This window comes from Gnatocerus cornutus, chromosome 4 (genome assembly GCF_029298725.1).
Source record: "Gnatocerus cornutus isolate USDA-ARS CGAHR chromosome 4, icGnaCorn1.1, whole genome shotgun sequence".
NCBI classification, from domain to species: Eukaryota; Metazoa; Arthropoda; class Insecta; order Coleoptera; family Tenebrionidae; genus Gnatocerus; species Gnatocerus cornutus.
Window position 1 is genome coordinate 15,942,391 of NC_142236.1, and position 22,732 is coordinate 15,965,122.

General features: G+C 35.6%; 1 protein-coding gene and 1 pseudogene across 1 annotated transcript; both read left to right on the plus strand.

Annotated features, from left to right (window-relative positions):
• The first annotated feature begins 391 nt into the window (after positions 1–391).
• Positions 392–882, plus strand: LOC148176420 (uncharacterized; annotated as a pseudogene).
• A 10,625-nt stretch (positions 883–11,507) lies between these two features.
• Positions 11,508–13,267, plus strand: LOC148176421 (uncharacterized). The gene is made up of 4 exons (XM_088035105.1): positions 11,508–11,643; positions 11,685–11,695; positions 11,738–11,898; positions 11,956–13,267. The coding sequence occupies exons 1-4, from the start codon at positions 11,508–11,510 to the stop codon at positions 13,265–13,267; spliced, it is 1,620 nt and encodes a 539-aa protein (XP_087891231.1).
• Positions 13,268–22,732: the final 9,465 nt, after the last annotated feature.

The window sequence follows — 22,732 nt, forward strand, 5'->3', positions numbered from 1 at the left end:
GTATTCGAAAACTGATAAAAATTTAACAACCAATCCCGAAAGCTTATTCGAGAAGTGGAGTAAATGGCCATCCTAATTTCCTAGGCAACGAGAGTCTAATGTTTAACTGACCAATGGATGATAGTATGTGTCCATAGTTACAAATTTTCAAATTCTGTTCAGCTTCGGGATTGGCTACAGTTTTTTTGTCTTATCTCGGTTATTTTTTGAGTTAAAAAATTATGGTTTCAAAATTTTGGTTCAGAATTGTTGCCTCCATAAGCCCTTTCTCTCTGGGGCGCGAGTTCTGGGACACCTGTATAGAAAACAGTACTGATAAATCGATTTAACAAGAAACGATGGAGAAGGCCATTACAGTCTATCAAACAATGATGGAAAAGTTGCTAGAAAAATGATAAGTATTGTTTAAAAAATAATTATGTTTTACTGTTTTTGTAGATATTAAGAAAATGATACTATTTTGTTTTTGTTTTTTTTCCAAAAATCACGCCAGCCTCAATCTCAAAAATTAGATGAGGTAATGCAATGTCCTTCGCGACGCGTTAAAGAGTGAGCCACAGCGAACCGGGCTCACTGGGTCGATTTTCAAGATTTTCGTGTGGCATTCTTGTCCTTTTTCTGGTCGGAAGCGAGGCGCCAGAAAATTCAAATGAAGATACTCTCCAAACCTTTTCACCCTAAACGTGGATTAAATGTTGTGGACTTTTTGTTCGAACGATTCAATCTGCTGCCGATGTCCACGGAGGACATGTTAGCAACGATCATGCGGCTAATGTCAAAAGAACTGCAAGCAGTGTGGTCGTTAGTTTCATACAGCGAACGCACTCTTTCTCGCACTCAAGGTTTCCTCGCCGAGCAGTCTCAGCTCGAATAGGTGGAGAGACCGCTCACGCAATTTCAACAAACGCCAACCGTGTCTTCTGCCACTGTGCAATTTAGTCCGTTTTCAATTTCACCCCCAACACTCCCGGGAAACTCCAGAAGGACGTGTTAAAAAGGGGAACACGTCTGGTTGCGGCTACAAAACCCTCAAATTTCCCTTTAATCGAATTTGTTCGGGAAAATCCAATTTCAGATGCGACAAACAAAATCTATGCTAAATTTTCTCTTCTCTATTCAGGTCCCTATCAGATCTCGGACAAACAACATCCCAACGTGTACACTTTAAAGGATCCAGAAAACAACAACATCAAGGGCAGATATAACATTACTAATTTAAAATGATATTTTAAACGAGAATGATGCTTCCATCACCTAAGGAGTAAAGTGTCTCCCTGCGCTCTATGCCTTCCGAACACCATCTGCGCGGTCTAAAACTGGGTCTCCGGAAGAACATACCGTATGATCCAATAAATTTTTGATCAACTCGTATGTGGAAAACAAAAAAATGAGAGAACGTATTAGCGATTCAAGTTTGGTAGAAGTAAGTAAAGGATACTTTTGTGTCGTTACGTTGGATTTCTGAAATAACTAGGAATTAAACATTGGCATCACTGACTGTCTGCCAAATAATATGCTTCGTGGGATAAATGATACTAATTTGCTAATGACTGCTTGCGTTGATTCACAAGTAGCTGTAAGTACTATCTTCCCAATTTAAAGCAAAATAAGACAAAATAAATTTTAGAAAAATAATATCGGCACATTAAAAAAAGATGAACAGTTTCGATTAGTGGGACGAAGAACTTTATTTCGGCTCTTATGGAAATTGAAAACCATCATTCTGCAATGGACTGTAGAATTAGTAATTTAGTTTTAAGTGGCGAAAAGAAGGAGGGCTTAGTATCCAAATTACATTCTATATGTAACCTATGTCAAAAAAAATTTACTATTTCCACTACACCATCTACTGATCTGAACCAATCAGCTGTAGCAGGCATTATGCAAATTGGGTATGGGCACTCGCATTTGGAATAATTCACCTCTGCAATTGAAGTACCTTGCATGAGTGAAAAAGTTTATCAAAATTTGCAAAATAACGTTTCGTTTATCGGGATGTGCTGCTATCCTTGGATACCGTACAAAAAAAAATTTGTTTATGAAATACGAAAAATCTGGAAAAACACCACCCCCTTATATCTGTTGGAAAAACTGGTCCGCATCGTCTTCCTCAATGGAGGCAGATATTTTAACTGAGGGATTAACAAGAAGCATTGAAATGTACCATGTCATATTCGACAGTATGATTGAAGACGGAGATAGCAGTACGTATAAAAAACTACGAGAAGCTGATCCGCATTGTAAGGAAGACGTTATGGTGGAAAAAAATTGAATGTCGCAATCATTTACTAAGGAACTACATTGAAAAAGTAAACGATCTAATAAATTATACCCGTTCAGGACCTTTGGTTCTTCGAAAGATGATTAAAGTGAGTGTATAGAAATGATAATTAGCAGCACCTATTAATAATATTTTTCTCCGATTTTCTATGTGTTTTGAAGACCTAGAAATACAGTTACGCACACAGTTAGTCACCAACAATCAGAATCATGGCAACGGTTGAAAAAAACGTTAAACTAAAGCGCAAAGCTCTGAGTTTGCAAAAAAAACCTAACATAATGAATCAGTTACAAAGTGGCGTAAAACAAAGTGATCTGTGCTGACAACTGAGTTTAAACAAGTCAACTGTTGCTACGAATTGGAAAAATAAAGATCACATTTTGGTTATGAACAGGAAAATTCAAACACAAAAAAAGTTCGAAAATCGGCTCATGATATGGTACATAAAAGACTGCTGAAGTGCTGAAGAGGTTTTCTCAGAAACGGAATGATAACGTACCGGTCACTGGTGCTACATTACTGGCAAAAGCAGAAGAACTTGGACGTAAGCTGGGAAATGAAGAATTTACCTGCAGTCGTAGCTGGATTAACCGCTTTAAAAAAAAACATGCCATTAGTAGTGGAAAAATCGTGGGCGAGACAGCAACTGTCAACATGGAAGTGGTAGATGATAGGTCCGTCAAGTTTGAGCATCATTCATCGCAAAAAAAGATCAAACATATGCCATAATTTTGTGCTAATTCTGTGCCAATTTGTGCTGCAATTTTTAAATTCTGTGCTCTTTTCGTTTTCGAGTTATTCAAGAAACAAAAATGATGCTCAAACTTGACGCCTAGCATCGTATGTCATTAAAATGAATCAAACTAGTCTTATAATTTTGTGCTAATTCTGTGCTAATTTGTGCTGCAATTTTTAAATTCTGTGCTCTTTTCGTCTTCGAGTTATTTCAGAAAACGTAAAAAAATAGCAGGCAACACAAAATACAGATTTTAACGAATTTTCTTTGAAGAAGCGTCAAGTTTGAGCATCATGCATCACGCTACAGCTTAAGTAATATACTATAATTTTGTGCTAATTGATTGATAGTGCAATTTCTAAATTCTGTGCTCTTTTCGTTTTTGAGATATTCTAATAAACAAATTTGAACTCGTCAAGTTTGAGCATCATACATCGCAAAAGAGCTTAAGCGATATGCCATAATTTTGTGCTAATTATGTGCTGATTGATGGTGCAATTCCTAAATTCTGTGCTCTTTCCGTTTTTGAGATGTTTTAAAAAATGTACAAAAAATTGTAGGCAACCCAAAATACAGATTATAACGAATTTTCTTTGAAGAAGCGTCAAGTTTGAGTGAAGAACAAAAACTGTTGAACGAAATAGACAACTGGAAAGGAAAATGCGACAACAGGATCACGGAAACACCTAAAAGAACAAAAATCAAAAAGATTAGAAAAAGTTTTTATTTAAATCCTCAATCGGAGTGGTCAACAATTGAAATCAAAGATCAAACAATGGACACTCCTTTAAAAATGCCATTGTTAAGAAACGGTGGATTAGCAAAATCAAAAACAAAAAAAGTCAACTTTAGCACAGTGTCTTCAGCGAATACTTGCGCTGCTGATAGCATTTTACAAATACTGGCTGGTTGTCAGTGTGACAGCAAAAATTTAAATTTAAATTTTGCTTCTAACAATCTTTTTGTACTTGCTAATTTATTAGCTCGAAATGACAACATGACTAAAATTTATAATACCCGTGCCGAAATTCTCTACGGAATTTTCCCTAACGAAAAGAACATACTTGGAATCAGTTTTATTAATTGCGAAACTACTATTTTTTCTGCTATTACGAGATGTAACATTTGTAGTATAGAAGAATCATATACGTGTTCTTGTGGTATTGATAACAATTCGAAATTGATAACAATCCCGACCAACGTAAATACGTTAAATGAACAAGGCATTTCAGCATTAAATGACTCTATTTTAATCTATTTAAATCAAATTAAAAAGTTTTGTAAAAATTGTGGAAAAAAATCTACAATAAATAGAATTTTTAATGATATCGTTTTCATTCAAACTACAAAATATGTAAACAATCGTGAATTTCCACAACGAATAACACTAGCTGAAATACCAAAAATTTTGAATTTAGATTCCGTTTCTAGGTATTTAAAGGGCGTTGTCGAATATCAAGGCGCAGGTGTACCGAATTCGTTGGGACACTTCATTTCTCATTGTCGAAGATTTGACAATTCTTGGGAAACCTACAATGATCTAAAAGAAAAAGTTGATAAAATTTCACAATTGTCTACCATGGATGTGTATGTTGTGGTTTACTCAAAATAATTTTGTTTAAATCAAATAAAGGTTCGAGATACTGGTGTGTCTACAAATTAATGGCTGTCGTAAAAATCTTTTTTTTTTCTAATTACGTTTATAGACATATTTTATAATGTTTGTGTTTATATGAATGCATATTAATATTTTTGTATTTCTCAACAATAAAATCTGTAAAGTACAAGTTATTTTTTATTAAAATGGTTTCCGACTTTATATCTAGAACAGGTATTTACCAACTACTTCAATTATTTGAAATATCAGAGGAGTATGCATTGTCTCCAACTTGACGCAACTGAAATATCTCAAAAACGAAAAGAGCACAAAATTCAGAAATTGCACCCTCAATCAGCACAGAATTAGCATAAAATTATAGCATATTACTTAAGTTGTTTCGTGATGCATGATACTCAAACTTGACGCTTCTTCAAAGAAAATTCGTTATAATCTGTATTTTGGGTTGCCTACAATTGTTTGTACATTTTTTAAAATATCTCAAAAACGGAAAGAGCACAGAATTTAGAAATGGCACCATCAATCAGCACAGAATTAGCACAAAATTATGGCATATCACTTAAGCTCTTTTGCGATGTATGATGCTCAAACTTGACGATTGTTCAAATTTGTTTATTAGAATATCTCAAAAACGAAAAGAGCACAGAATTTAGAAATTGCACTATAAATCGGCACAGAATTAGCACAAAATTATGGCATATCACTTAAGCTCTTTTGCGATGTATGATGCTCAAACTTGACTCAAAATTGTGGATAAAACCGGATTAAAATATGAAATGCTTAAGGCAACCTCCTGTTTAAATCCAACTGTAATCGCGATTCATAAGGAAGGAGGTAATCTTAAAAATATGAAAACAATTTTGAGAAATCTTTATGATAAAAATATCAAAAGCTCAGAGTCGACTAAAAGAGTTAAATTAAATTAAATTAAATTAAATTCTATGGATTTTATGGACCATACAAATAATGAACGATTAGATTAACATATTATTTTAATAAAAAACTAAAAATAAAGAAGAATTTTGCGATCTGTATTCAGTCATTCAAATAATACTGATTTTTTTTCATAGCAATGCTGATGTGGGTTCTCCATTAATAAAAACTGGCTCGTTGAGAATCTAGAAGAAAAGTCGCTTGTGGCACAATTTATGTTCAACTTATGAAATCGGGTGGTGTAGCAAATTTTGTGTTAACTAACTCAATGCTAACGTACTGTCGGCTATGGTGGTTTTACCCAAAAGATATTCATAATGGAGCGAAGAAAAAGAATTTCCCGTAGCCAAACATCTATAAAATAGAAATTTTAGTCCTGCTGAATAATTTTATACTTAATTTGTGTATGTATTTATAGGCAAAGAAGTGCAAAAACGATGGAAGTCACTGCGAGACTGCTTCAGAAGAGAACTACATATTCAAAAAAAGAAGACTTCCGGTTCTGGAGCTAACAAATGACGTAAATATGTGTACTTTGAACAACTTCAATTTCAGCAGGGCACTTTCGAACAGCGGGCAACCACATCGTCTTTGGATCCAACTGAAAATGCAAAAGACGACGAGGAAGATACTGAATCATCAGAACAAAACGCTGTGCATTCGACTCCAATAACACGTAAAAACATCAAACATCAAAACATAAATTTCCAAAAAGACTTGTTAAATCTTCTTGAAAAAAAAAATATCCCAAACAGAACTAGATGATGATAAGCTATTTCTGCTACCTTTGTTACCAATAATGAAAAAGTTCGATGACAAAAATAAATTGGATGTCAGAGTTGCAATAATGAACACTATTAAACAAGAAACCAATAAACTACTGGGTATACAACTGGAACAAAATATACCAGTATGAAAAACATCAGAATTTCGACCGAAAGGCTTCTTGTTCATCATGGCAACAACAGAAATTCTCTTATTCCTATCACTATCAACATCCACGCACTCCTTTGTCAGTTTCATCCCCGACTCGTTTACGTTTACGACTCGAACGATTCAAGAATACGGCTCTAATAGGCCTTAGTCGTGTTTAATCATCATGGCGTCAAGTCTGTCATCGAAAGAGATGAAACAATTGAGCTATCTACAGAAAATCAACGACTTTAAGGACATTTTATTTGAGAGATTTCACCAGCAGTCACGAGGAGCACAAAACAAGGAAAATGGGAGAAGATGCGGGAGTTTGCAGTGTCGATTGGACTTGTTAAGAATAACAAAAGTTATAAATATGTGAGGGATGACACCTGGGGGAATATAAGAAAGAAGACCATGGTAATTTGCAAACTTAAAAGAATAATTTCGAGTGTGCAGTAAATATGATATTTCTAGAGCAAAGTCGATAACCGACGAAGAACGGGCACAAGCAATGGTGTTGAGTGTCGGCTGACGGCGGTTAACGACTTGGTGCTTATGATTTTGGGGGGGAAATCTCCAACAGTCCGTGGAATCGGCGTGCGAGATTCAACAGAGCCTCCCCAAGGTGAGGAGACCAGCGGCGCCAGCAGCGTCAGCGCCGGAGCTCCACTTCGACAGAATATCTTAACCACCACACCCACCACCGCCCCAGTCCGGACAGTAACATCCCTAAGAAGAGCCCGGTTAGAGCTGCAAGTTCGACAGCTTGAACTTGCGAACCACAAACTCGAACTCCACATCTTTGAAAGTGAAGAAAGGCGGAAGCTGACGCACTCAAGTTTTGCTGCAGAAATAGAGAAACAACGCGCATCGGCCACTGTTTCTGCAGCAGAATCTGAAGACTCCATTTTGAAACTAGGAAAACGCACTACAAAACTGTGGTTCGTATGCGCAGTGCCTCGGCTACTTCTGAGCGACACGATTGTCGATCTACAAAAAAGTCGCTCGTCTGCGGCTGGCCTTATATAAAATCCTGGACCATCAAAAAATATTCAGCCAAAGCCTCCATCATGTAGTACATATTTTTAATATTAATAACTTTATTTATGATGGTGGTAAAATTTTATCTTCAACCTTAATATTCTAGGAAGAGAAAAAAAATAGAGAACATAGCAGAACGGCGAGATAAAGAGAGACTTTAAAGAATGGACACATTCAATAAATTATTTGAAAACTTGTAGAACAAAATTGACAACATCTTATCATGGAATATCACCGATCATAATACAGATGATGTATAAAATACATGCATCAACTATTAGCAATGAAACTAAGTCCATTCCATCAAATAGTTTTAATCTCCAAAATCTGCCCTTCAGGCCCGCTTTTACAAACCAAGTACTATCGACGACAACGAAATGTGTACGGCAAAATTGTCTAGCGTAATTTTCACTTTAAATCATAGGCGCACTATTAATTGTCATTTATGACAATTGATGACAGTAGATAGTTAAAATCGGCTAAACACTGAACTTTAGTCGAAAAACCAAGAGCTATTGCAAAATTGAAGAAAATCGGTCGCTAAGAGCAGTGGCTGCTGATTAGTAAGAGTTGTATAGGTAAAATAAAATATTTCGAAAAAAATCAAAAAGAACGCCACTGCTCAAAGTCTGATTTACATTATGGAAATTCATAGAAAAATCCATGACAACGAAAAAGTCGTTCACATTTCGGTGTCGCCGATAGTACAAGGTGTTTATAAATGTTTCTAGCATCAAGGGTGGCTATGAAATGTCAAAGAAATTTGCCGCTCATTATAAATGGGGGCTTAGATTTTTCAACTGACATTTTTAGTTAACCTCAATCATAGAGCAAAGTAAGTTTTGATAAGAAAACTGTTCTACTTATGGTTTGAAACCTGAAAATCAAAAATTTTGACACAAAACCGTAACAGAAACGTCGTTGACGTAAATAACATTATAAATAATTTTCAACTCCCCGTGCCTGCGACATTACGTAAATGGACGTTATCTTTCAAGATAAATCCGAGTTTTTTGGATTCGGTTGGGTTTGTTATAAAGGAAAAGGGTCGGGCTCAGGAACTGAGAATACGGCCCTCTGGAATGAGTTGGCATAATTATTGAAAACGTTTGGTTTGAACATTCGTCCGATGAAAGCAAAAAATCTTTCGCTGTAGCCTCGCATCTTATCAAGTTGTATTCAAGTCACAGACAATGACGAAACAGACATTGAATAGTTATTAATGGCCTCCCAAATCTTCTCCAACATCAGAAGAGTTGGTGAAAACTGCTAAAATAATGGAAATATTATTTCTTGCTTTTCATGGGTCAACAATAAGTCAATTAGAAAAACATCATAAAAAATAACTAACCAGGACGTCTATTCTTGACGCGTGTGATGTGAGTTCTCATGAGAAAATCGGTGAACTTCTCATGAGAAGTCAGAGTTTGCTATTCTCGAAACATCCCATCACCAGGTTTTGACAGAAGCCGTTTCTACTGATGTTTCTCATGAGAAGTGTCTCTTCTCAAGACAATTAAACGTCATTATAGTTATTAACGACATAAAGCCGATATTAAGCATTTAACAGGCAAGGAGATGTTTGTAAAGCCAAGGCGTCAGCCGCGGCGTATAAAATCTCCGCGCCTGTTAAATGCAATATCGGCCGAATGTTGTTCAACGTTTTTCGTAATAGGTGTCCTAAGAAAAACATTTTAAAAATTATTGACAACGTAAATCAGCGTAAATAAAAATTCATTAAATCAAGTCATTACGTCCGGACTTCATGGTAACAGAATTTGTTATTTTCAAACAACGTGGCAATTTTCATCAAAAAAGTTTTCTGTGGCATAAAAATGCAAAAAAATTGATCTACGGTAAGCATTTCTGACGAAATTCTTGCACAAGCTTTAACAGCGAGTCAAGCTTTGTTACCAGCGAAGATACCAAAAGGAATATGAAGAATTTGTCTCATGGCGGAAAAGCAAGAAAGTAGAGGGCACAAACGAAGAAGTTGTATTGGCGTATTACTCAAATGTGTCTACTAAATTTTCTCCAAACAGTTTGTGGTCAAAATTCTCGATGCTCAAAACTTGTTTGAAAGTAAACGAAAATCTTGATATTTCCGGGTAAGGATCAAAGTGAAAACATACGCATCACTATTTTTAGTGTTTTTGTCTAGGTATGGAAGTTATTTACCTTGCTCAAAAGAAACTCTGAAGGCTACAAACCAAAAAAAGCTGCAGTTTTGGATGCAGAGCAAGCAACAAAATTTCTATTGGAAGCTCCAGACAAAGTGTTTCTATTGGAAAAAGTTAGAATTAGAAATTGTGCAGGAAATCGTTCAATTATTTAAGTTTCTATGTAATTTAATAAAATTTGATAATTTGGTGTTTTTGACACTATTTAACAGGTCCTTGGCCTGATAAATGAATTTAACGGCCGTGGCTGTTTAAACTAAATTTAACGGCCATGGCTGTTAAAGCTAACTTAACAACATAGAAAACAGTACTGATAAATCGATTTAACATACACCTATTACGAAAAAAATAAATTGTTATACATTCGTATATTTATTAGAATGGAGTTGGAAGAACTATTAATTGCTGATAGGGTGCTTGGGGATCTGGAACAGGCAGAAATTCAGGCGCAAACGCAACGCCAAGTTTTGGAAATTACAGATCCTTTTTTGTTATCTGACCATAAATTTATTAAGTATTTTCGGCTATCAAAAAATTTAGTGCATGAGGTTATACAGCTAGTAACCCCATTCATGCAGGTCCCATCTAGACGTTCAGTATTATCGATTGAAAGAACGGTTCCTAATAACATAACATGCTTTATAATATAGTCCGACTTTTAATGTCAACATTAATCAACTGTTTAAGGTTTTAATTGCTCTACGCTTTTTGGATTATAGTAGTTATCAAGAAATGACTGGAACAAATTGTTACGTGGGAGTAAGTCAATCTTCAGTGAGTCGCGCCTTAAATGAGTTTGGTGATGCTCTTTTCCGACAAATTATCAAAATTACAATTTATTCCCCAAACACCAAATTTGACAAAAAATGCTGACGCGCGTTTCGATAGCAATGCTATCATCATCAGAGCGATGATTAATGAATTAGTTTAAAAATAAGACGGTTGATGAGAGACGAACGATTTGAAATTGCACTCGGGGACATTGTCAATGTTCTTGGAATTCATAGATCCGAAAATTGGCGCTTACTAATTGAAAACATGCTTCATACTACATAAAAAATATAATAAATTAATTAAATTGTGTGAAAAATTTTTCAAAAATTGAATAAAATTTGGGTATTTTAAAGTATTATTTACTGATCTTTAAACAAAAAATAAATACAAAGCGTAAAATATTTAAAATCTAAAAAGTTAATTTGGCAAGATGTGGACTTCTGTTTTAAAAATAGAATTAAAACAGGTATGATAACAAATGTTTTTTAAAGATCCAAAAGAGTTTCGTTTAAAAAGTTTTAAGAACTACTGTTTAATCGCATTAAACAGATTAATAATTATTACTATTTGCGGAAATGCAATATGTGCATTTTTGTCGTTCAACAGGTTCTTCACCCCGGTCAGTGACCAGCAGCAATTGTACCTGTAGGCAAAATGACGAAATTGTCTACTACTCATAATTAAGTTCAATGTATTAAGTTTTTACCCATCACAATTTTTTATAAAATAAATTCAGTATTGAACCAACAGTCGTTCGAACTACTCCCCAACCCCTTTTAACATGGTCCTTCGAGCAAAAGAATTTTGAAAATTTGAGCCGTGGAAGTTAAGATGCTTAACATACTAAACAAAAAACTTTTTGAACACTTTTGAATTCGGGTACGTGACGCACAGTCGGCCGCGTAGCGAAAGTATTTTTGTAAATCGTGACTGCAAGTGACGAGCGATTCAAGTGAGTGGTAGACAATGCCTACACAACAGCAATCAACAGCAGAAGATGAGAGGAAATTAAAAGACTAGGCAAGACGTATGGAGATATTGAAAGAAGATATCAGCAGTGCAAAGCTCGCAACGGATGGCTTCAAACAATATCTAGAAGACATAAAGAGGCAGTGGATGACTATAATGGACAACGATGTGGAGATTAACCGAATAGGAGCAGAAGGTAGATCTTCAAAATAATTTACTGAACACTAGTTTGACAAGATGTGTACCACGTATCGAAACAGCATTATTGAACTCGATCGGAAAATACGCAGTCAGGAAAGCACCAGTTCACAAGGAATAACCAACAACAATGGGATGCTACCAAAGTTGATATTTTCAATCAAGTCATTCACAATAATGGGAACTTGAATAACGTTGAAAAGATGCAATTCCTAAAAACAAGCGTAAAAGGGGAGGCGCTGAAGGCAGTTCAGCACTTTGAAATTACTGAGACAAATTACGAGTGGGCCTGAAATGAGTTAAAGTCCAGATACGACAACAAGCGAAGAATTGTAAACCAACTGATAAACAAAATTCTACTGCTACCAACTTCAAAGAAAAAGTCTGCAGATGAATTGAAAGAAATCTACAACACAGTAAGGGAGTGTTTGGAGGCGTTGAAAATGCAAGAAGTCCAAACAGATTCTTGGAATGCCATCGTGGTGTGTATCATCGTAAACAAATGGGATACAAGAACAAATGAACTATTTGAATCGTCGTTGACGAACGCCTTCGACATCCAAGGTTTGGAGATGGTCCTAAATTTCTTCATGCGAAGATTTCAAACCATGGAAGCGTCGGGACATACTACCAACAAAGGCACAAGGACAGTGGAGAAACCTGTATGGGAGCCGTCGCACTCCAAAGCAAACTGTAAGTACTGTAATATGCCACATTTTATAAACACTTGTAAAAAATTTAAGGAGCTAAACAGTTCCCAGCGGTTGAAATTTATTAAGGACAAAAAACTATGTTTTAACTGTTTAAATCACGAGTACGGTCAAAAATGTTTCTCCGTAAATAAATGTCGGGTGTGTGACAAAAATCATCATTCGTTAATTCATTCAGAAGAGCGAAAACCTTCTGTCCCAACTAAGCTTGTTGAAAAATCGGTAAAGGTGACTAATCATTTAGCGTGTAAAGACAGAAATGCAATATTAGCAACTGCATTAATTAGGGTAATGAACTCAGGTAAGGGATTCGAATACTTGAGGGCGTTAATTGATCCAGGGTCTCAAGCAGCATTTGTTACTGAAGAGGCTGCAAGCTTATTGGGTCTACCAAGAGAGAAGATCAACGCTGAGATAATGGGTCTCGGTGATTCAAAACAACGTACGAGTCATCATAAAATAACCGCGATTTGTAAACCTAGAAGTAATTTCAAGATCGTCATTGAATTATTTGTGTTGTCAAAACTTACAAGTAATGCACCAAGTCAACCAGTTGAATTCGTGGAGTCTGAGTGGGAAAATTCCATAATTACTGATCCTTCGTTTTATAAACCAGCACCCATTGACATAATCTTAGGAGTCCGCGAGTATCAGAGCATGTTACTGAACGGAGTTAAGAAGACAAACAATGGGTTAGTCGGTCAAAACACAGAATTGGGTTGGATAATTTTTGGGGCCACGGAGAAATCTGACAGTAAAGATGTGAAGGTGGTTACGATGATGAATAGAACAGAAACTGACATAGATCTTTCGAGATTCTGGGAACTAGAGGAGGTGACATCATCTCGACAAATATCTAAGGAAGAAGAGGTGTGTGAAAAACATTTTCATGAAACAACAATTCGAAACTAAGACGGAAAATATGTTGTTAGTATTCCGATGAAAGACGGTGACCTAGAGCTCGGTGAGTCAAGGCCGCGTGCAATGACAAGATTACTGCAATTAGAAAATCGCTTAGAACAGCAAGAAAGCAATAACAAAGAGTACAATGAATTTATGAAGGCATATGTTGACATGTTGTTAGGTCACATGGTTGAAGTGCCGAGACAGGACAAAGAAAAAGGTAAATATTACATTCCTCACCATCACGTGATAAGAGAAGAAAGTACTACAACGAAACTGAGGGTTGTGTTTGATGCGTCGTCCAAAACAACGAACGGGAAAAGTCTCAATGACATCATGCTAACAGGTCCGAGAATTCAAGAAGAGTTATTTGATATTCTACTACGATGGAGAAGTAAGAAGATTGCTTTTACTGCGGACATTGAAAAAATGTATCGGCAGATCATCAAATACTCTGGAGGTTTACGAAAACAGAACCTGTAAAAGAATATAGGCTAGCCACAGTAACATACGGAACCAGAGCTGCTCAGTACTTGGCAGTTAGAACGATTCAACAGCTGACCAGAGACGAAATGCACAGATTTCCAATGGCAGCGAAAATGGTACTAAAAACTGCTTCGTAGATGATGTCTTATCAGGTGCAGACACAGCACAGGAAGCATCAGTGTTACAAGGTGAATTGATCGAACTATTTAAATCAGGAGGATTTAATATACGCAAATTCTTTCGCATTCGTGCGTATTCCCCTTAAAAAAAATCGTGATTTTTGCCGATAGGGCGTTTCTCCCTACAAAAATTTCCCGTGGGTTGGACTCCTATTGGGCGCATTCCCAAGTGCCGGATCGGGCGGATCTGGGTAAGCCACGGTATGCCGAGTTTCAGAAATTGTGGCGAGTGCTGACCATAAGTGATTGCACCCCAAAAGTGATCACAAAATTGGCATCGCAGACCAGCTCCCCCGTGTTTGTGTCGTGCGGGGCAACCTGCGTCGGAGGATGAACTTAACCCAACTTTGTTCAATCGGCTGCGTCGTCTAGTAAGATGGCCGGCAGAGTGAGTCTACTGGCCAAAGAGGCGTGTACCGAGAACGGCGTCCCTTACGGAACCCGTAATCTCTGCGTGTCCCTTCGTTGTAGACTATATCTCTCTGATAGCCCTAGCGTTACGCGGATAGTCGTGGTGCTATGGGGCGACGTCCTCGTGTTGAACTCTATGGTGGGTAGGGAGTCAGAGAAACGAAATAAAGCAGCATCCACACGAAAAATAAAAACATAAATTGAAAAAAACAAGATCCGGGGCTAACCCCGTAATACCCCATGCCAAGGCTGTCTCTGGGTTACCTCTCCCCGGGGTTGTCAGAGTGACACCTCTTCCCGAAGTTGTCCGAGTGACGCCTCGCACCAGAAAACGGCCCACAGTGGGACGAAGTAGCCTAAATACGGAAAAAATCAATTTCTCAAAAACACATAACAGCCTTGAACTACGATTAGTCTCATTAGATTCAGAATAAAAAACTACATAAAATGATCCACAAATTTGTCTGATTGGTTAAATGTATACGAATACAGGGTTATTGATAGAATGTTGACGCCCGTATCTTGCTTATTTTTAAGCAGTTTCGAATGGGTGATATATGAAAAAAATCGTTGTATAGACCCTGTAAGTCAAATGTACATATTTCATATTATTTGTTTATTACGGTCAATTTTTAACACTCGTCATAGTAAGAACTAATAAAGATTAAAACAATTCCACAATTAGTATTTGATATAATGCTTAATACAGGGTGTCCCAGAACTCGTGACCCAGAGAAAACAGACACATGCAGACAGCCGTACGAAACCAAAATTTTAAAACAAAAAATCTTTAGCACGCTCATATTGAAAAATTCGCGGAACAATCACCAAAAAAGTCCGATGAACATGGCGAACGTTTTCATCAAGTGACAGCGAGGCTGGAACATTGGTACAGTGGCAAGAGCTACATGCTCTTGATGGAACCTACAAGAAGAAAATGACGATACAGGCGCAGAACGACAAAGAAAAACATAAATTTAGAGAAATCTGTTTTCTGAAAAACATTTTGTAAAGCCGATTTACCTCCTTGAATCTTGTTGTTTGCAAATATTTTTGTTAGTTTATGTACAGTATGTCCCCGGATTGAGTTCACAAGAGGGAAAAAAAGTTTATTTTTCATTTTACAAAAAAATGACAAAGGAATAACACTTTTTGGTTATTTCAAAACAGATAAATCTGCAATTAACATTTCAAAATTATTAGTTTGTACTCTTAAAATTAATTTTTTCATTATTTTTATTTATTAAATTTTGTAATCGTATTCAAATAATAGCAGGCTGTGGATTCACAAAATCAAATAGTGCGTTAAAAATTAAAGACAAATTTTCCTAATAATGTGTAAGTATTAAAAAATTGGAAAAAAATGCAATTGCATCCTTAACCTTTACACTGCTCGGCCCGGAAAAATCCGCAAAATAATAATTCGCTCAAACTGCTCCGAGCGGATATATTCGCATTGATTAAGAAGTGGTCAACTGCTCAAAACGTAATTTTTCGAAGACGCAAATATGGTTATCTACCTCAGAGGAATACACAGACACAATAGCTTTAATTTTTTAAATACATTTTTTTTACCGTAGTTTGCTCAAAACGTATATATACGCCTGCGACAAAAATTCATTTAAAATCTATTTCATGCATTTTTTTATCTACGCAGTTGTAGATACGGACTAAGGGTCAGGTAATATCACCATAATCATAACTAAAAACGACTTTAATTACTATTAGAGGTTTTTTAAAATATCGTTGTATTTCAATGACAACAATTAAAAAAAACTTTCGATTAATTAAGATACTAATCTAAGAGGTAATAAAAGTATAGCAATTTCATTTATTTTAACATGAGTTTGATGGATGTAGTTAACACTATTTTATTGGTAATTATTAGGGCAACATTTCCAATGTAACAAATTAAACCGATTTTAAAGCAAATAATTGAGTCGCTTGGATTCAGTAGCGACTAACTCCATTTTTGGCAAAAATCGAAATTTTCTATGTACTACAAACGTTTAAAACAAAGTTACAACAATTATTTGTTATTGTGTTTCTAATGCTCCAGATCCAAGTAGCAATAAGAAATGAAGAAATTTGTCAAATTACCTTAAGAAGATGTTCGAATTTCAATTTTATCAAACAAAGTTAATTATGTTTGACATTATTTTTGGTGTTGTCAATTCTACTTTGGTAGCAGTTAATATTTTCTTCAATTAAAATTTATTTCCTTTAACATATGGATTTAGAAATTTCACAAAAGTGTTGACTCAAATCTAGCCATCTTCATTGTTTTTTTTTGCTAAATAGTTACCCAAAAATTTATTTTTTGTGTGAAATTAGTTTTGCATTTTGCATTTTTTTAAACTCAGGTTGTTATGGAGGTGGCCGCTATTGAAACCAAGCGACTCAATTGTTTCATTATGAAATCGCCATACCTCTGAACTGAAAAGTCATAATTTTGACATTTGTGCTTGATCGTATCTGTTGAGTTTCTTTGATACAAATCTATCCCTGTTGTTATTGTATTTTAAATACGGCGTTTTTCAACAAAATGTCACAAAAGCGAAACAAGTGTTATACTGACAAAGAATTGGCCGACATTCTTGCTAACAGTGGCAGTGAAGAAGAAAACTTTGAAGGTGAATCTGATGAAGAGGAAAATGGGCTGTTAGCTGACATAAGTGAAAATGAAGACACAGCAGAAAGCGAAGATGAGGTTGAAGAAACACCAAATAGAATGAGAATGAGAGCAGCTGCAATTACAAGTACTTTTGGTTGGACAGACGGTGATTTCAATCCGGTAGTCCATAATTTCACGAGGGAACATAATTCCGGCTGTTTAGCAAACCTAAATAATACGAGCACCGAATTAGACTGTTTTGAAACATTTTTCAGTGAAGAAATCGTCCGACTCATAGTTTGTGAGACTAATAAATATGCCGCACATTTGTTAGAGACCTGTACCCAAGATTCCCGTCTGAAAAGATGGAAAAATACAACTTATGAAGAAATGTACTGCTTTTTTGCAGTAACAATGTTAATGACAGAAACAAAAAAAAGAAACATCAATGATTATTGGTCAAATGATTTTTTAATAAGAACTCCTATATTTGGTCAAATTATGAGCAGAGACAGATACTTACTACTTCTACGTACACTTCATTTCATGGATCCGAATCAGTCTACTGACAACAAGGACTCGCTTCGCAAAATTAGAAAAGTTGTAGATCACATGAAAAACAGTTTCAAAAACTCCTTTTATCCATTTGGAAATATTTGCATTGACGAAAGTTTACTGTTATTTAAAGGACGTGTATTTTTTAAACAATACATACCGTCCAAAAGACATAGATTCGGGATCAAATTTTTTCTTTTGTGCGACTGTGAAACTGGCTACGTTTTGGACTTTATCATATACACCGGCAGTACAACAGAAATAAACGCAGGATTTGAGGAAGATGGTTTGGGGAAGTCAGGACAGATAGTACTCACGTTGCTAGAAACCTATCTTGGTAGAGGTCATACTCTCTTTGTAGACAGCTGGTTTACAAGTGCAACTTTATTCAAGTTTCTACATGACAGAGCCACAAATGGATGTGGCACTGTGAAAAGCACCAGAAAATATTTCCCCAATCTGAATCGAAAGCTAAAGAAAAACGAAATAGAAACTAAAGTAACTACAAGCATGATGGCTTTGAAATGGCGGGACAAACGCGATGTACGTATGCTGACTACTTGTCATCCAAATGCAATAGTCGCATCCGAAAAGACTGACCACCAAACAAATGAGTTAATCAAGAAACCTTTATGTATTTTAGAGTATAATAAATACATGGGTACTGTAGATAAATCAGATTTAATAGTAAGCTCAATAGAATCAGTGAGAAAAACAATTAAGTGGTACAAAAAGGTTTTTTTTCACTTTCTTGATTTGTCATTGCTAAATGCATTGACATTATACAAAACGGTTACTGGAAAAAACGTATCATCAGGTTCATTCCAAAGAGAACTAATTCGTCAAATACTAGAAACAACAACAATCTTCATCACAGAGTGCCACTGGAACATCAGGCCGACGAGCTAGCTATGCCGACAGCCCCTTCCGTCTTACGCAGCGACATTTTCCAGAACATGTGCCAAGCCGTGCTAATAAGAAAAATCCTACAAAACGCTGTGTTGTGTGTGCCAAAAACAAAAAAAGAAGTGAAACACGTTATATGTGTCTTCAGTGTAACGCACCCTTGTGCATTATACCTTGTTTTCAAAAGTTTCATACCCTGAAAAAATACTGAAATAAATATTGTTATTGTCGTTTTTTTAGATAAAAAATTTTGTTCTATTGTTCCGAAATTTGTATTTTTTTGTAAATACAGGGTCCGGCAACACTTGTGTCCACCCCCAAAATAGTCTTTAATTTTAAAGTTACAATTTTGAAAATTTGCATACGCTCATAGTTGACAAAGCTCTAGAAGCTGACGCAAAAATTTGTTTTTAATCACGGTTTGGTTGGCGTCGCGACGCCTAAGAAGTATAATTTTTAGCGACTTTTGAGTTTTTGCGGAAATATTCGCAAATTCAATTTTTTTTTCAACATAACAGTGATACAAATATCTAAGTTTTTATTTTAAATCTAATGCAAATTGTGTTTAAAATTTGCGAAAAAAACGCTGTTTTATCAAGTTAGTTTTTAAAATTATGACAGCACAGTGGCAAACTACGTTTACACCAAAATTTCACAAGTCACTTCATTCACTCTTATAAAGGTTAATTTTGATTAACACGGGCAAGTTGCACTTTATGGACCCCAGAAATCGTTAAGTAACATCGACAAAGCGACAATTTCACCAAGTAAGACTTTTGTTACAATCTAAAGCGAGCCAAAGGATAGATGTCATTTGTGACACAAGATGTTGACAGATGGGTGTAAACGTAGTTCCCAACTTTGACGTAATGAAATTGAAAACTAACTGGATAAAACAGCATTTTTTTCTCAAATTTTGAAAACAATTTGCATTGAATCTAAAATAACAACTGAAATATTTTTAACACATTTATATTCAAAAAAAATTAAATTAGGGGTTGATATCACAAACCCTTACAATTAAATAAAAATTACATTTTTAAGGCGTCGCGACGCCAAAACTATTGGTGATAAAAAAGAAATTTTTGCGTCAGCTTCTAGAGCTTTGTCAACTGTGAGCGTATGCAAATTTTCAAAATTTTATCTTTAAAAGTCAAGACGATTTTGGGGGTGGACACAAGTGTTGCCGGACCCTGTATAATGCATTTGCAAAAGTTCGGCCCAAATTTGATTTCGTTTTTTATTTCATATTTTATCTTGAATGTTACAATTATTTTGTTAGAATATGTAGGAATGTAATTTACCATCACACAGTAGCTATAAAAGTGGTACACCTAGATAATTTCCAAAATTAAAAATGTTGTATTTTTTTACCATTTGATAGACACCGAAGATCTACCCTCTCAAAAAGATAATCAAAATAATCATAAATAAAATTAGCTCAAAAAACGTTGATTGTATGTTTTCATCGTGACGATTTTGACGAAATTAACTACTTTCTGTAACATTATACAAAGCCAACATTTTCATTAAAACATTTTTTTTGACCACCGATAGAACTAGCTGCCTACAATCTTCAGAAAACGCTCTCATCTCAATATTACCTTGTTTAATTTTTGACGTAGTGGAAAATTAAAATCATTATGAACATTTGCAAAACTAGTTCAACGGTGCAGTGCTCGAGACGTTAATATACGCTAAGGTAGAACACCGATCAACTGCTCGGAACGTATATTGTCGCAGGAGCTGACAAACCGCGCACAGTCACAATCTTTTACAAAAAACATTGCGCAGTGAAAAGGTTAACAATAATTGAGAAAATTCGAAACAGTCGAAAAAAATACGAGTTAGAATTGAACTATGTGCTAAAACAGGTAATGGGTCAATCAAATAGTAGAAATTGATTTGAGTTAAGGAGTTAAAGATTTATTTATTTTAATTCAAGCAAAAAATATTATTCCTTTGTCATCTGTAAAATGAAAAATAACGTTTTTTTCCCTCATGTGAACTCAATCCGGGGACATACTGAACTATGTGGCATTGATTTTCATTTATTTGAGTTCACGAAACACTCAATGAATATTAAAAATTGCGTTTTGATCGAGTCTAGTATTAGAAATTGTCAAACTAAAATTATTTGCAAATGCGAGCTAAATTTTAAATCAAATTCAACTTGGTAATAAGTTCAGTTGTAAGGAAATTGCAATTATTGATTGTGAAGATCGACAATTTCAACATTCTTTTGTGAGCATGCCGTTTTCTGAAGAGATGTGCAGACCTAAATTCAAAAAACAAATCGACTTCGTCACTCATTATATCCATGGAATCAGCTACACGTATCAAGATCCATCAAACACGATTCCATATGAAGGAATTGAAAGGTTCATTAGGGACTTCATTCGACGCAGGACTAGTGAACCCAGTAAAGTTAAGTTAGCCGTCAAAGGAAAACGTGGCTACAGCGCTTTATGAAGGAAGAAGAAATTATCAATTTGGAGGATGAAGAGAGATTCTTGACCCTTCAAAATCTGAAGACAATCTTCAAATCATACCATTGCCAGAAGCATTGTATGAATCGCAATTGCACGCTTAAAAACGCATTTAACCTTTACATGTGGTGAACTTATTGTGCAAAATAATAAAAGGTATACAGGGTGTGTCGTAAGTAGCGGATAAAAACTCTAAAATGACCAGTCAAAAAACGATTGATGAAATGTCGAAGTCTGCTGTTGACAAAATTGAAAAGGTTAGTGGATTAATTAAACATAAGAAAAAATTTCAAAATAATATATAATTTGGTTAAAAAGAACCATTATACTACATACATGAAAAATAAATTAAATTGTGTAAAAAAATTTCAAAAATGGAATCAAATTTGGGTATTTTAAAGGATCATTTACTGATCTTTAAACAAAAAAAACATAGCGTAAAATATTTTAAATCTAAAAAGTTTGGCAAGATGTGGAGTCCTGTTTTAAAAAAAGAATTAAAACAGGTATAATAACAACTTTTTTAAAGATTCAAAAAAGTTTCGCTTAAAAAGTTTTCAGAACTACTGCAATGTCTTTATGTAAAAGATCACTGGGTGAAACCAACACGAATGGCGAATCACATTTTCAAGTGTGGTCGTCGGCTTCAACCAGAACTGACTTCTTCGATAGAGCCGCTTACACCACAGCAGACTTCTGCAAGCGGTGATGCAGCAGCAGCATCACCACATACCACGAACGTTAAACTCAAAGAAGATTCGTGAGATGATTTTGATCATCCGGGACATCGCGCTGTTGTAAGGGGTGACATTATAAGGAAGGTCCCACCTTGCCTATCAAAGAGTGAGCGGAGGGAATTCCGCAGACAGGAAAGGTTGCGGATGAGCGCTTATACATGATATTCCGTAGGGGAGATAAGTGCAAGACGGAGCAGTGGTTCTATTATGACCTTCAAGTCGCGCGAACGTATTCAAACTTGCACAGATGACTTGCGCCATGACGGCTCTCAGTGCACTCTTGTGTGACATGTAATTTTTAGGTTATCTAAACAAAAGTGATTTCGGCAGGTATCCTTCTTATTTTCTCGATTCGTTTAGTACGTGTTAACTATACAAATAATATTAATGTATATTAGATAAAAGGGTACCCTCATGCGCCGACGATTATGCTAGCAGGTAAAAACTGATTTATTTCTGTCTTGTGCATTGTTTATTTCGATTATTTTTTTTAATACATCGAGACCTAGGAGGACAAGATGGGCTATGTGTACCCCATCTTGCCCGCTCTAAGTTTTTGATTACGGTTCGAGTTTCTGTGTTGATTAATGTTAATGTATCTCTCTCTATATATGTGTTTCTGAGTGTATATATGCACGTGACTTGGCTGTGTAATGCATGGGCGGATTTCTTTGTTTTAGCATGGTAAAAAATTATAAGAGAAAGACAAATAGAAGCGAGTGGTCGAACGAGAGCATGAAAAAACTGTTGAAGCCGTTGTAGAAGGGAAAATGGGGTAAATGCCAGCAGCAAATACATTTTCAGTTCCTCAGACTACTCTAGAAAGAAAAGTAAAAAGAGCTCGCGAGAACTTGGCCCCATCTTCATCTACACCTTAGGCCCTAAGCAACCTGCTTTCACAGAAGAAGAAGAGAACGAGCTTTGTAGCTACATATTGGACATGAAGACTCGACTTTACGAGTTTGCAACCAAAAATTTAAAGGCATTAGCGTACAATTTAGCAGTAAAAAATAATAAAGTCCATCCTTTTAGCGTTCAAAAATAAGAAGCCGGCAAAGATTGGTTTCTAGGGCTTTTGAACAGACACCCAGAGTTGT